Source organism: Canis lupus, chromosome 15 (genome assembly GCF_048164855.1).
Source record: "Canis lupus baileyi chromosome 15, mCanLup2.hap1, whole genome shotgun sequence".
Classification (NCBI taxonomy): domain Eukaryota; kingdom Metazoa; phylum Chordata; class Mammalia; order Carnivora; family Canidae; genus Canis; species Canis lupus.
In genome coordinates this window covers 1,026,041-1,041,331 of record NC_132852.1, presented here as the reverse complement: position 1 = coordinate 1,041,331, position 15,291 = coordinate 1,026,041, and the positions used below count along the sequence as shown (strand labels likewise).

Genomic DNA, 15,291 nt, shown 5'->3' with positions numbered 1-15,291 from the left:
ACCTTTTCTGTGGTGTCTTCTGACTGAAGGTAGGACTTTGAAGTAGAAACGTTGAGCAAGGGACACCTGGGTGGCTCAGTGGTTAAGCACCTGCCTTTGTCCCAGGGCATGATCCTGGAGACCCGGGGTCAAGTCCCACATCGGGCTCCCTGTATGGAGCCTGCTTCTCCCTCTGTCTATGTCTCTGCCTCTCTCTGTGTCTCTCATTAATAAATAAATACATTCTTAAAAAAAAAGAGAGAGAGAGATAGAAACATTGAGTAACATGTTGCTTGGATGGCTGGGCCAACGTGCCCAGAAGTATGGCTTCAGAGTGATGCAGTATGTCTTAGAAGCTTTGGGGAGAGGGAGTGTTCAGAAGGAGTTTAAATTGAAAATAAAGAGGAAGAAACGTGTCTGGACAATAATGCATAAAGCATTACTATTGTAGAACCTGGATCTAAAATATAAAGAATAATAACATTGGAAGAGGCAGAGGATATGAAAGAAAAACCATTAAAAAAGAATTAGATGTGACACAGAGCCACACATGTTTATAAACCAATGAGTAAAAAATGGGTAATAAATTTAGCATAAAGATTTCAGAAGTCAGTAGATACAGTTTCACAGCGACCACTGAGACGTGAAAGTTTAATTCCTAATACAGGCGTACCTTGGGGAGATTGTGGATTTGGTTCTAAAACACAATAAAGCATAATAGTGAAAGGGAATATAAGGAAAGGGAGAAGAAATGTGTGGGAAATATCAGAAAGGGAGACAGAACATAAAGACTCCTAACTCTGGGAAACGAACTAGGGGTGGTGGAAGGGGACGAGGGAGAGGGGTGGGAGTGAATGGGTGACGGGCACTGGGGGTTATTCTGTATGTTAGTAAATTGAACACCAATAAAAAATTTAAAAAAATAAAATAAAAATAAAATAAAACACAATAAAGCAAATGTTGCCATAAAGTGAGTCCAATGACTTTTTTGGTCTCCCAGTGCATATAAAAGTCGTGTTTACACGATAATGTGGTCTATTAATGTGCAGTAGCATTGTCTGAGAGATGTGTGTGTCTTAAGTCAAAAGTAGTTCATTGCCCAAAGCTTCTAACCACCACCTGAGCTTTCAGTGGGTTGTAATCTTTTTGCTCGTGGAGGGTCTTGCTTCAGGTTTCACGGCTGCCAGCTGATCAGGGTGCTGAGTGCTTGCGTTGGGGAGGCTGTGGCAATCTCTAAAAATAAGACGACACTGACCTTTGCTGCACTGATTGACTCTTCTTCCACAGTGTCTCTGTGGTATGCAAGGCTGTTTGATGGCGTTTTACTCCCAGTAGAACTTCCAAAGTGGAGTCAATCCTCCCAAGCCCTGGGGCTGCTTTATCAACTAAGTTTATGTGATGTTGTAAATCCTTTGTTGTCATTCCAACAATCTTCGCAGCATCCTCTGCAGGAGTGGATTCCATCTCAGGAAGCCACTTGCTTCGCTCATCCCTAAGAAGCAGCTCCTCATCTATAAGTTCAAGTTTGATCGTGAGAGCACCGCAATGCAATCTCAACTTCAGGATCCACTTCTAATTCTCGTTCTCTGGCTCCTTCCACCCCATGGGCAGTGACTTCCTCCAGGAAGTCTTGGACCCTCAGAGTCCTCCATGAGGGCTGGAATCTGTTTCTTCCAAACTTCAGTTTCTGTTGATATTTAGACCCCTTTCCTATGAATCATGGGTGTTCTTAACCGCATCTAGAATGGCGAGTCCTTTCTGGAAGGTTTTCAGTTTACTTTGCCCAGATCCATGAGAGGAGTCATCATCTGTGGCAGCTGTAGCCTTATGAAATGCATTTCTTTAGTCATAAGACTTGAAAGTTGAGATGATTCCTTGATCCACGGGCTGCAGGATGGATGCTGCATTAGCGGACATGAAAACCACGTTAATGTCATTGTCCGTCTCCCTCAGAGCCCTTGGGTGACCAGGTGTACGGTCAGGGAGCAGCGGTATTTTGAAAGAAATCCTTTTCTCGGAGCATTTGATCTCCGCAGTGGGTTTCGTATTCAGTGAAGTGCGTTGTAAGCAGATGTCCCGTCACCCAGGCCGTGTTGTTCCATGTATGGGGCGCGGGCAGAGTAGATGTGGCATCATTCCGAAGGGCCCTAGGACGTTCAGAATGGTGGGTGGGCCCTGGCTCCCATCTGCAGGCCCAGCTGCGTGAGCCCCTCGCAGGAGAGTCCGCACCTGTTCTTTGCAGCTTCGAAGCCAGGCTCTGACTTCTGTCCGGCTGTGAAAGTCCCAGATGGCATCTTCTTCCAACAGAAGGCTGTGGGGTCTACACTGAAGATCTGGGCTTGAGTGTAGCCACCACCTTCCTGAACTCTTGAGTCGGGTCTTCTGGAGGACCTGCTGCAGCTTCTCCATCAGCCCCTGCTGCTTCACCTGCGCTTTCACGTGGTGGAGAAGGCTTCTTCCCTCCAACCCGCTAACCAGCCTCTGCTGCTTCAGAGGTTTCTTACAGCCTCCTGCCCTCTCCCAGCCGTCCTAGGACCGAACAGAGTTAGGGCCTTGCTCTGGGTCAGGCTTTGGCTTAAGGGAATGTTGTGGCTGATTTATTCTTCTATTCAGACTACTCAAACTTTCTCCGTATCAGCAATAATAAGGCTGTTTCACTTTATTATTATTTGTGTGCTCATTGGAGCAGCATTATTTAATTTTCTTTGAGGATTTTTCCTTCACACTCACAACTTGGCTAGCCATTTTGGCACAAGAGGCCTTGTTTTTGGCCTGTCAAGGTTTTCACCATGCCCTCCTCAGTAATCTTAGTCATTTCTAGGTTTTGATTTAAAGTGAGAGATGTGTGACTCTGTCACTTGAAACCTTAGAGCTCATTACAGGGTTATTAATACCCCGAATTCTAATATCGTTCTATCTGAGGGAGTAGGATAGCTGGAGGAGAGGAGGCGAGACAGGGGAATGGCTGGTCAGTAGAGCGTTCAGAACACATGCAACACGTATGACAGAAGCTCACGGTCTCATATGGGCCCGGCTGATGGTGCTCCAGGCCCGTTACAACAGTAACAGCGAGGATCACCGATCGCAGATCACCGTAACAATTCTAATACTAATGAAAAGTTTTTAAATATTATAATAACCAAAATGATACATAGAGACATGAAGTGAGCAAATCTGTTGGAAAAAAAAAATGGCACCAAGGTACCTGCTCAGTGCAGGGTTGTCACAACCTTCATTTTTATAAACATGCAATATCTGCAAAGCACAATAAAATGAGGCGTGTCTGTGCATGGACTATGGCAATGAAAGGCATCTCCTCTCCTGAATAATAGAGTGTGATGTGTAGATAGTAGAGAGTCACTCGTAGGACCCTATGTCCGGGGGACCCATAGAGACACAGCTAAGGTAAACACACAGGAGAACAGAGGTAAACTCAGTGCTAGAGAAAATCCTACAGTGGCCTAATGGATGAAGGGAAGAGAGGCTCCAATCCTTAATCTGGCGCAGGTACTGGATAAAGTAGATAGCTGATACCACCGTAGTCTGAATGTTACCTAGACGCCTTATTTGAATATAATAATTTGAATGATATTGTTTAGTGATAATGAAAAATATACAAGGGCATTTTTCCATTTTACTGAATCTTCATTAGAAAGTATGGGAAGCGCTTATCACTCCCATTCATCAATAAGAAATAACTTAGAACAATTTAGGAATTTGTCTAACATTGTAAAATCACTGGCATCACAAACCGAATGGAAACCCAGGCAATTTGAGCATAGAACACAGGCTTCTGAACTTTAAGGTATGTAACTAGTGTATCTGAGCAAGTTTTGTGTTATTTTGCCAATAATTATATTTCTCAAAAGCAAGATAGGATAAAAGAGGCTGTGTAAGATGCTGTTAATTCTGGCCAGTGAGATATTTAACTAGAAGTGAAATGAGCCCAGGTGCTGCACTAGACCTTACCCCAAAGCACATGCCATCAAATGGGGTTTGTGCCTTAGTAGTACACGTGGCTAACCTTGTCTTTCATTCTGTGCTGCTCCCAGACTTCTTGCTTACCAGACTTGGCAGTATTTTCCTTCCATTTCTTGTCATTTGAATTATTCCTTTGTCCATTTCCATGGTCAGGATCTCCAGAAAATCTGGATTTTTACCACACTGAATGACATTGGGTGACCTTCAGGTTCTTCTGGACACTATTAGAGTAGACTGCATGGTGCTGGAGGGAAAAAAACGACTTATAATGAGAATGGAGGCAGAGGCAGTCACTAAGAATATTTTCCAAAAAAAAAAAAAAAAAAAAAATCCAGAAAATAATTGACATAATCCCATGGCTTCAACTTTAAAAAGGAGGCATCCCCTAAGCAGAACAACCTCCCAAAACTTTAACTTTGAGAACAAATTATGCCATTGGGGAGCAAATGGGAAGCTACCCAAGAAACAGAGACAGTTAGATGAGCTGCTTTGCAAGAAACTCAATTTGCCAGCAAAGCGACTACCCTAGGATGTACTAAGCAAATGGAATACAGATGAAGGTCCGTGATGCGAAGGGCAGATCCGCCACGAGCAGGGAGCAATGAAAAGATTCAGGGCCATGAAAACGTAAGGACCATGCAGAAATTACGTTTGAAATAAGAACCAAATTCACTCATTGTGGTTGGTATCAAAATAGTGTGTGGCCTAAAGGAGACAGGCTCGGCCGCCTCTTCATTCCGTCTTCCGCGTCAAGAATTGTGGTGTGCAGAGGGCGGAGCATGCTTTTATAGTAGAAATCGGGATCCCAGGAGAGAAAAGGAGTCTGTCCGAGAGAACTTTAGGGTTTCAGTGATGTGGCTGAGGGGACCCAGGAGGAGGAGGCCAAATCACTGGCAGTGCCCCCGCGGGACGTTACTAACAGGAAGCTCTGCAGAGTTAGGTAAGTGTCTGGCGTGATTTTTTTACACAAAAAGGAAAGAAGCAAGCTGGCAGAAACTTTGGATCTAATAGTTTGATAATACAGAGCTGAAACCAACTATTAGGTGTAAGATCTTTGGTGATGCATGTTTACGAAGAGCTAATGTGAGTCTGGATCCATCTTTGCCATTGCTCTTAGGTGGGTGTTTAAAAATACTCTTTAGAAACGGTGCTTCTAAATTCTCAGCAAGATCAGAATTTTCTATGTTAAGTCCTACAGTCAAGAAAGTGTAACGTGACCTATATGTTGTCTTTTCACAACTGCTGGTGGGGCTACCGATGATGATGTAGATTATTGAGTTGACGTGATCGGAAAGAAGGTTTCTTTTCTGTTTTTTTTTTTTTTTTTAAGATTTTATTTATTCATTCATGAGAGACACAGAGAGAGAGAGAGAGAGAGAGAGAGAGAGAGAGAGGCAGAGACCCAGGCAGAGGGAGAAGCAGGTTCTATGCAGGGAGCCCGATGTGGGACTCCATCCCGGGACCCCGGGGTCACACTGTGAGCTGAAGGCAGATGCTTAACTGCTGAGCCCCCCCAGGTGCCCCAGAAAGAAAGCTTCTGGGTAAATGGTTTCCTTTCTCATTATAGACCATCCTAAGACTTCTTTTCACATCTTTGGTAGGGACATAATAATACCAGCTGAAAGAGTGAGGACATTTAACAACAGATTCATGATCTTTGCAATTTGAATGATAAACAACACTAATACAAAAATAATGGGATCAATGGAAAATTTCACCCAGAATGAAAAATAAAATACCTCCCAATGTACATGATAAGGAGAAAATTATGAAATCCTAGGGCACGTGGAAGGGCTTGGTGTTTTGGACAACAGAAGGCTCATCTGTGCACTGGCACCCTGAGCTGATGGTGCCCAGACCTCGTGAACAGGACCCACCTCTTCGTTAGTCTAGGAAGCCCACGCCCAGAACAATGGCTTCACTGCGGTGAAATAATTTAAGTGGGTGGCGATGAAGCGGCATATGCTGGGGTGAAGGATCCGGTAACCAAGATAGTTGAGGAATGTTTGGAGACTTGTGATCATCAGTATGGTGGAGACAAATGTTTGGAAGTGCCTAACAGCTATTTTCAAATATTTTAAATGTTATAAAATGAAAGATGGGATACACTAATTTTGGTGAATTGTTTTATATGCAAGTGTCAGCCGTGATTGATGGGTAGTGGTAACCATCAGAACCTGTATTGAGATCTCTGAGTTTTAACCAGGCCTCAGTGGGTAGACAGGGGAAGTAAGAAAGAAAAGAAAGAAAAGAGAAAAGAAAAGAAAAGAAAAGAAAAGAAAAGAAAAGAAAAGAAAAGAAAAGAAAAGAAAAGAAAAGAAGAAAAGAGAAGAGAAGAGAAGAGAAGAGAAGAGAAGAGAAGAGAAGAGAAGAGAAGAAAGAAAAGAAAGAAGGAAGGAAGGAAGGAAGGAAGGAAGGAAGGAAAGAAAGAAAGAAAGAAAGAAAGAAAGAAAGAAAGAAAGAGAAGGAAGGAAGGAAGGAAGGAAGGAAGGAAGGAAGGAAGGAAGGAAGGAAGGAAAGAAGGAAGGAGAAAGAAAGAAAGAAAGAAAGAAGAAAGAAAGAAAGAAAGAAAGAAAGAAAGAAAGAAAGAAAGAAAGAAAGAAAGAAAGAAAGAAAGAAAAAGAAAGAAAGAAAAAATGAATTAAATAAATGTACCAAAGGCAAGGGCCGGTGATGCTAACGACATTAGTGATGTGTCTTTCATCCGTCTGTTTGCAGACACTGTGCAGAAAAATAGTTTTCAGACTACATATAAGAAGTCCCTTCCCTTTAACCATTGTTTTCACCTGTTTGATCTGCCCCAAAAAGCAACGTGGAGTTCACACAGAGGGCAGTTGCCTACTTGGTAGGTTTTTGCATAGGATTCCTTTAGCCTTTGAGCCTCCCTGATTTCACATCCCGGATGCTTTTCATTATAAGGCAAAATACTTTGATGGTATCCTGTTGGTTTTCATGGTTGCTGGGGGAAAAAAAAAAAACGTTTGCCTGCGATGTTGCTTCTATTTCCTGTGGAATGCGGACCGTTTCCAGTGGCAGCACCGTGGTTGTTTCCAGTGATTTCCAGCAGGGAAGGCGGTGCCGACTGCTCTGACGGTCGCTGCAGCGGGCGCGGCTGGGCGCTCAGACGGAAGCACTCGGACGGTGGGAAGCTGGAGCCTGTACCTGCAGGAGAGCGTGTTGGAGGAGATGGAGGGTGGTCTCCGCCACACATTCCAGCCCCGAGCCCACACTGCGTTGGCGCCTGCGGGTGTGGATTCTGTGCCAGGACCTTTGAGGCGGGACGTCCCGGGGGGGCTGGACCACCCTGTGCGTGGGCATCACGGTAGCTCGGCCCCGGAGTACCTTTGTCATAAAGCTCGGCCCACACTCACTCAGCACTCGCGTCCTTGCCTTGCTGCTGGGGCCTCCCCGGGTCTCCCCAGGTTCTGCACATCACCGAGGACTTGTTCTCATTTACCGCGTGCGCAGTTCTACGCGTCTCCCTGGCCTGGAGAATCCAGCCCCGGGAATACCGACCCCGTATCAATTCATCAGGTACCTTCTAATCCATCAGGGACGTTGTATGATCCCCCCCGCTCTCAGTTATTCTCTTCTGTTTACCTGCTCTGTGGTAGTTCGCGCTGAAGCCAACAGAGAGCGGGCCGACCGCCGAGGTGCTGCACTGCTAACCCAGCCCTCCTGCTGGAGAAACCGACATCCGTCTTTTGATGACATTTTATCATTTAGACTTTTTCACACATAACAAGGCCTCATCTCCCCCACTTTGCCGCCCCTTTAGCGTGTAGTATTTGAGATGTCAGCGACAGATTGAGATGTCTCTCCATGCAAAGAACATGATCTTTTTTTATTAGATTGTTTTGCCAGTATTTGGAATAACTTTGCCTTTGCCGTACTATGATGACCTCCGAGGAGATGAATTCTTTTGCGCGTGTAATATCATGGTGACATTCATGTGGCTAAAATGGCTAGGTGACACGGTTCAAAATAATGCAGTTAGGCCGTATTTTTTCATAGTTCTCAGGGAATAAAATTGGAAAATATTCTTCAAACGCCTGGTATTTTATGATAGATCCATGTAAAGCATTTGAACAGCCGATCATGGCGATGCTTACATTACAGCAGAAAGACGGTATTAGAGTGAGAGATGTATGCACCCCCCCACCCCTGATCTTTGCTATACAATCTTCCGTGTAAAATGTAGGTGGTAAGATACCAGGGAAGGTAAAATATTTGGAAACAGCCCATGCTAACCTTCACATGCTCTGTATGCATCATCGGTGGCTGGGAGATAAATGTCACGATACTCTCCCCAGCCACAAGCACTTCTGTCTATATTTCTGAATATTATCTAATGATACTCATTTAATTCCTCAGGAAATATGGCATAGGATGTAAAGGTTAATAGGATGCAGGTCTACTTTTTCAGGAATTTATAATCAGAGGAATAAATAAGATAAATACCAAGTGCCTTTAATAAAAAGTCGGGATTAATGAATCACAAAAGAGAGAAAGCCGGGGCAGGAACGAGAGGCTGGTAGAGGAAGGGCTATGGGGGAAGCCACTTTGAGGAGCAGGTGCAATTTCAGCAAGCAGAAATGGCACAAATTCACCCAAGAAGCCAAGATGCAGAGCGGTGCGGGAGGTGGCCTGGATGCCACAGGATGTTAGGTTTACCTGCTGGGGAAGCACTCACATGGCAACATGCTCGTGGGAAAGGGGCCCTCTGCTCACCCAGACACCTCCTCCAGGTCGAGGACAGGCTTGATCCCGTGCCTAGGAAAGATACTGTCCTCGGAACTCACCATCTAATGATGGGTATAAACAGGTGAGGACAAGAGGTTTCTATTTGCTGAATTCACAACAGGACAAAACAGCAAAAAAAAAAAAAAATCTAGGAGTCTGGATATTATAAGTGGATGGTAGGAGAAATAGACTCTCCCATTGCAGGGAAACCCGGAGTATCAGAGATCTTTGAAGTGCACATAGATGAGCCTTGATTCCTTTAGGCTTTGTTGGCAGAGGGCAGGTTCGGGCTGAGTTAGGAGGGGCGCAAAGATGTGTCACAGGCAGACAAGTTTGGGGAGGAAATTTCAGGCATGGGGGAAGTGATAGCGTGATTCTTTGGGGAACCGCAGGAAAAGGGACAGATGAAGGCTTTCTGAAAGCCCCAGAGACTACCCAAATCCTGAAATCATGTTTATAGTAAAGATGGCTTGGGATCCCTGGGTGGCGCAGTGGTTTGGAGCCTGCCTTTGGCCCAGGGCGCGATCCTGGAGTCCCGGGATCGAATCCCACATCGGGCTCCCGGTGCATGGAGCCTGCTTCTCCCTCTGCCTGTGTCTCTGCCTCTCTCTCTCTCTCTCTCTGTGTGACTATCATAAATAAATAAAAATTAAAAAAAAAAGATGGCTTAAAATAATTGCCCTTGAATAAGATATGCCAAGAAAGACTAGATAGCAGCGTATTTTGTGGGGAGCACGGGGCCCTCCTTTGAGGGGCTGACGCAAGTGCCGCACTCACATCACGGGGAATCTTTGTGTGCTGTGTCCACGGCACCACATCCTCTCTGGCTTAGGCCAAGTGGCTGAGCCCGGCCCCTAGAAAGCCTACTTGCAGGAGACTAACGTTTCCTCTGTCGGTATTCAGACGTGTTCCTTTAATATGTGCAGATCTTATGATTTAAGTGCTTCCATCCAGTGGTATTTAATGCCAACAGGTTACTCCTGCATATAAGTGGATCTGAGCCGTGACATTTTGGGACTGTTAATACTCAAGAAGAGTCAGTAAATTGGCTTTTGGGATCCACTGGCTCTGGAAGCCAGTGCTTGTGCCCAGCATGGACAGAGCGAACCAAATTGCATGTCCGATTCTTACACAGGCACTGGCCATTTGTGATGATTATTATTTGATGTCCAGCAATATGTACCAATAGTCACCAAGCAAACACTAAGGTTGCATATTTGGTTTGTAGATTTTCTAAAAATGTATGAATGTATTCAGTGTTAATCCTCAGGTCAATATTAGAATTTATATGGATACAAACCGATGCAGTGAAAAGGTGACCTTGCAGTGGTGAGCTCTAAGGGGGGGCGAGATTCTGTGTGTGTGTGTGTGTGTGTGTGTGTGAATGTGACCTTATGGGAGGAGAAAGAGCCAATTACATAGTTCTTATTAATGGCACTGGCTCCACACCAAAGGACGCAGGGCTCCAGGTCTGTGTTGCGTAGTACACACCTATAGGGCACAGCTATGCCATGGGAGATGCTGTGTCCAACATTTATTTTTTTTCTTTTCTTTTCTTTTTTTTAGAGAGAGACAGAAAGAGAAAGAGTGGGAGGTGGGTGTGGTTGGAGGGGCAGAGGGAGCAGGAGAGAGCGAACCCCAAGCAGACTCCTTGCCCAGCGTGGAGCTGACCTGGGGATCCGTCACACAATCCTGAGATCACGACCTGAGCCAAATCAAGAGACAGATGCTTAGCTGGTTGAGCCACCCAAGTGCCCCTCGTGTCCAACATTTCTACTGGTACAGTGGGTTTTTATGGAATAAGCGGAAAAAAAATGGAACTAAGTAAAGTTGCCACATCGCAGAATTCACTTCTAAAATTGCACGAGTGTGTGTAATTGTAAAAGACTCTAACATAGCTTACCTGAGAGGACTTGAAAGTTGAAAGGGTTCGCGTTTGCACATGCTGTGATATTAAGGTAAATCTGCCAACTGACGTCTGACACCCTGGGCCGGTCACTCGGAAGTCACCAGTGTGTTCTCAGGAGGCCGTAGACCGTGTTGCTCATTCCAGATGAGCAACAAATAGTGAAACATGACAGGACGTCAAACATTGCTCACATCCTATGGGTGGGTAAGGTCCCTGCTCTAAAATCCGGCTGCATATACACATTCCAGAAAGTGTGGATAGCATGCTTACACCTACTGAAGGAATCCAGTTCACTCATGGATGAGTGTTCAGAATATCCACCCTAGCAGAAACAGGCTCAGGAAACCACCTCCGTCCTCGCAGAAGTGTGGGACCAGACCTGCTAACATGTGCAATTTAGATGGGCCTAGAAACAGCTGCTTGGGGGGGCTGGTCCTGCTGTGGCCCTGGGGTAGAGGGTAAAGCTGCATTGCTGACCTGCCTGGTCCTTGGTGCTGGCCCCCAAGACCTCAGACAGCAACCTGGGCTCCCCAGGGAGCGTGGCCACTTCTAGCCATGGACTCCTGCGCCTGGCACAGTTTGCAGGGAACTCTTGACCGAGGGGGACACCAGGAAGCCAACCCAGCCCTCTGGGTGAATGGAAATGCTTGTCCCCACCTTGTTTGCTGTGGAAGTCAACTGGGAAGCTTTCAGTTAACCTTGCTTCCAATCTCTGTTTTAGTTATTATTATTTTTTTTATTTTTGGTAGATGTTATCCCTCCTGACCCAACTTTAGAGAAAGATTATTAAAATAAATTCCCCCCTTTTTTTAAATTTTGGGGCCTTATAACCAAAATATATAACAGTTCATGAATGATGACAATAATACAGCCTTCATTACATAGAGAATAGCATAAACGACTTGTAAGTCAGCGATTTCCAAAGCTTATGATTAAATGCGATCACTTGGCAGACAAGGTGGACCTTCCAGATTCCTACGACCTGGCTCCTTCTTGTACAGGACAAGTGAAATCTCACTCCTAGTCCATTGTTCAGTTTGTCTTTTTAGGCCGATTCGAATGACATATTTTATGGTCTAGCATGTGGAATACCGAGAATCGTCTGAGCAGAACCAGGCAATGCCCAGCCTGGCGTTGAATTCTTGACTCTGCCATGGATTCGAAATCAATTTTGGGAGTTGGTGAATTTCCCATGACTGAGTCATACCTATTCTGCACGTGGAGCAGATGTAGAGTTCCAGAAACATGGGAGAAATAGAATGGCTAATTCACATTTCAAGTCCAAGGAAATTTGGCGATTCCTTTAGGATGTGCCTTTAAACCTATGTATCTGTTGAATTAAAAATCATATGGGATTGCAATTGTTTGGCATTCTGCTTAGCTCCTCAGCCCGTCGCCAGTCTGTGCTATCAGGTTCAGCTTAGTGGCAGATTACTAAACCCGTTAGCAGGATTGATACAGAAATAAAGCAGGCCCATACCGATCACTCCGAGGATTTTCTTTCCACACTTTACTGAAAGCATTCACTTCTCAAGAACTGACTTCCTGGAGTCATTATATTGGCCGCAGGGTGCCTGCAAAATGCATTTCATGACCTGTGTTTCAGCTGAAGCCAAATGTTGACAAAAAACGAAGGAACTAACAAAAACGTGGAACCTTGGGTCCTGGCATAAGGGCTTCCAGTACGATCGCATTGTTTTAATGAGTCGGTATTTTGTGTTCAAGTGTGTGGGGCTGCCCTCATCCCAATTTCTTTTTTTTATATTTTGTAGGTAGTAGATTCCCTTATCCTTTGCTATTGTTCATACTTAATGGGCCTGTAATAACTAAAACCATCCTGCCACGTGGCAGGTGAAGTAAAGCACCATACGTCCAGTTCATAAGCTGAGAAGGATGAAGGGGGATACCCTTGTAGTAAATGGACAATGTGGTCACGTAACTCCGTAGTCTTCCTACTTTAACAGAGACTATAAAACAAATAAAATTTCTCATTTCGGCACCTACAGTCTGCCTTTCTACCACCTTTACCTGGCTAGTGATTGCACAACCTTCAGGCCTTAAACGTTGCCTGCCTCAGGCTTCCCGATGCCGACTATTGGTGACGTGTCCCGCCCCGCTCCCCATCCCACGAGGGGCACACCCTCCTCAGTCCAGTCCCTTCCGTGTCCTACCTACACATCTCTTTTTCACTCTCTACCTGGTTGCACCTTAACCTCTGTGTAATCTCAAGCCCCTAGAACACTGCAGACCAGTAGGAAACCATCATGGGATTGTCGTCAAGTAGTCGAAAGTCGCCTGCCTAGCAGGCAATGGGTTTGGATACACTTTGACAGTGGAACGGACATCACCGCCAACTGCGAAGTTGCTTTATTTCCGTTCACTTGCACAAGTATTCGGTGAGTGGCAGATTTTAGCCACTGGACCGAAGTGTGAAGGGCGTGACAAAGCATTCCCTGGTAGATACGGAGACACGCTTTCTACAGCGTGTGTGGAACAGAACTGGGGCTACATTAAGGATAAAGAAATCTCACAAAGGATTTAACATAATATTATCATAAAATCGTAGAATCTTACACTTGAAAGAGACCTCAGAGTACACTGACTTCAAATTCTCACCAATGTAGTATTTTTCCCCATTAGCATTTTTACATCATGTTGACATTTCTCGATAAATATTCTGAGTGACATTTTGTGAATATTCTATATTTGTAAATAGCCTGTAATCGGTTCATGACTCTGAATGTTTTAAAAAAGAACCCGACAGGGCAGCCCGGGTGGCTCAGCAGTTTAGCACCATGTTCCGCCCAGGGCCTGATCCTGGAGAACTGGGATCAAGTCCCGCGTCGGGCTCCCTGCATGGAGCCTGCTTCTCCCTCTGTCTGTGTCTCTGCCTCTCTCTCTCTCTCTCATGAATAAATAAATAAAATCTTAAAAAAAGAACTCACAGAGGGCTGGAAAGTCATAGAAGGGAAAATCAGATTGGTCTGTCTTAGCTTCAGATGGGGAAGTCACCTGGTCTGCATTCAAATTAGGAGGTGGAAGTCACAGGTGATGCTGTTGAGTCTCCCCTTGAGGCTCTGAGCAGCAATGAAGTGCTTTGGAAAACATCTTCTCTTTTCTTTTTTGTATTTAAGGCCAGTTCCTCAGAGAACTGAAATGACCAGGTGTCAGGAAAGAGTCGCTGTTAGGAATTGCTATTTCCACACACGGCTGCCAACCCTTTGATTTTGAAAGTATACGGTTATCTCCTTGACTACTAGGAGAGGCCTTGTGCCAGGTTTTCAAAAGACAGTGCAGCCTTGGGACGCCCGGGTGGCTCAGCGGTGGAGCATCTGCCTTCAGCCCAGGGCGTGATCCTGGAGCCCCGGGATCTAGTCCTGCATGGAGCTCCCTGCATGGAGCCTGCTTCTCCCTCTGCCTGTGTCTCTGCCTCTCTCTGTGTCTCTCATGGATACATAAATAAAATCTTTAAAAATTAATAAATAAAATGCCCAAATATCCGAAAACAGAAATAAAAAAAAAAAAAAGAGAGAGAGACAGTGCAGCCTCAAACTCTACAGTCTTACCGAAAACTCAATTGAAAAGAAAATGTTTATTAAGGTTCAAAAGTGAGTCTAGCCAGGGGTGTCTGTCCAAATCCAGGATGAGACTGAGCAGATCACATAAACGATGGGGGCTTTCCACTGCGATGCACCTTCTCCAGCACCGAGCTTTCCGGGCCCCGAGCCCCCTCCTGCTGGAGTGGTGGCAGGCTCCAGAAGGAACCCCCGGAGCACTTGGCATGATCTAGGACAACAACCGGGGGTAGGTGGCCCACTCTGTCTTTGCAGATCGGGTTGTGCTGTGGTGGTGCACGTTTCTAGAAAGCAGATCTCTAAGTGGTCCTGTCACAAGTGACGGCTCCGTGAGCTCTCTGTGCCCAGCCTGTGGGCCACCTCTGGCTGTCTTACTAGTCCTTGTCACTGGGATTGGAAATTGGCTCCATCCCCCTGCCCAGCAGTGTACCGTGCCTGTGGCAGCCTCTGGGATGGGGAGGGCCGTGGAGCCCAGGCTACACGCTGTGCTAACATCCACAGCTTCGGAGGCTCCTTCTCCAGCCCACGGAGCGCATTCTTCCTCCTGTGCATCAAGGCTCGGTGTGGGGGAGGTGGCCTGGCCTCTTGCCGGCATCGACCTAATCGATCTGGCCCAAATGCAAAGAACCTGTCAAGGCAACAAAGAATCAACCGAATCCAGCATGACTTTTTTTGACCTGACCTCTTATAAACGGTGTTCAAGTAGGGATGCCTCGCCATCGATTTGGTTTTCTCCCTCTCCGCTCTGCAAAGTCACCTTGCCCATAATAAACTTAGCTCAAAACCCAGGAGAATGCAGAGCTGCTGAACACTGTCTTCGGCAGAAATATAGATTATTATTTTAAATTCTTCCAGAAAGAATGGTGAAGTGTACTCCAATTGTTGCATGGGAACAGCTTGCAACTTCCTCGACCTTGGAGGTAGCCTACTTTGCGTAAAGCGTTGACAGGTGTGTGCTCTGTTTGAGAAGTAAATGGCCAAGGGAAGTCTACAGCAAAATACTCTGCATGTGCTCCAGCCTGTGTCTCTCCTGCCCCACGGAAACGTTGAGGCTTGGGTGGGTAATTTAGGAACTGGCGGTGGATGCCTTTCTCTTCTTGTTTA

General features: G+C 45.6%; 1 protein-coding gene across 1 annotated transcript in view; it reads left to right on the top strand.

Moving 5' to 3' along the window:
* The window catches only part of CSMD1 (CUB and Sushi multiple domains 1), a 1,871,580-nt gene that overhangs the window by 1,800,257 nt on the left and 56,032 nt on the right, over positions 1-15,291 (top strand). The window contains 1 exon segment of the mRNA XM_072775779.1: positions 15,239-15,244. Within this exon segment, the coding sequence (XP_072631880.1) occupies positions 15,239-15,244 (6 nt within the window).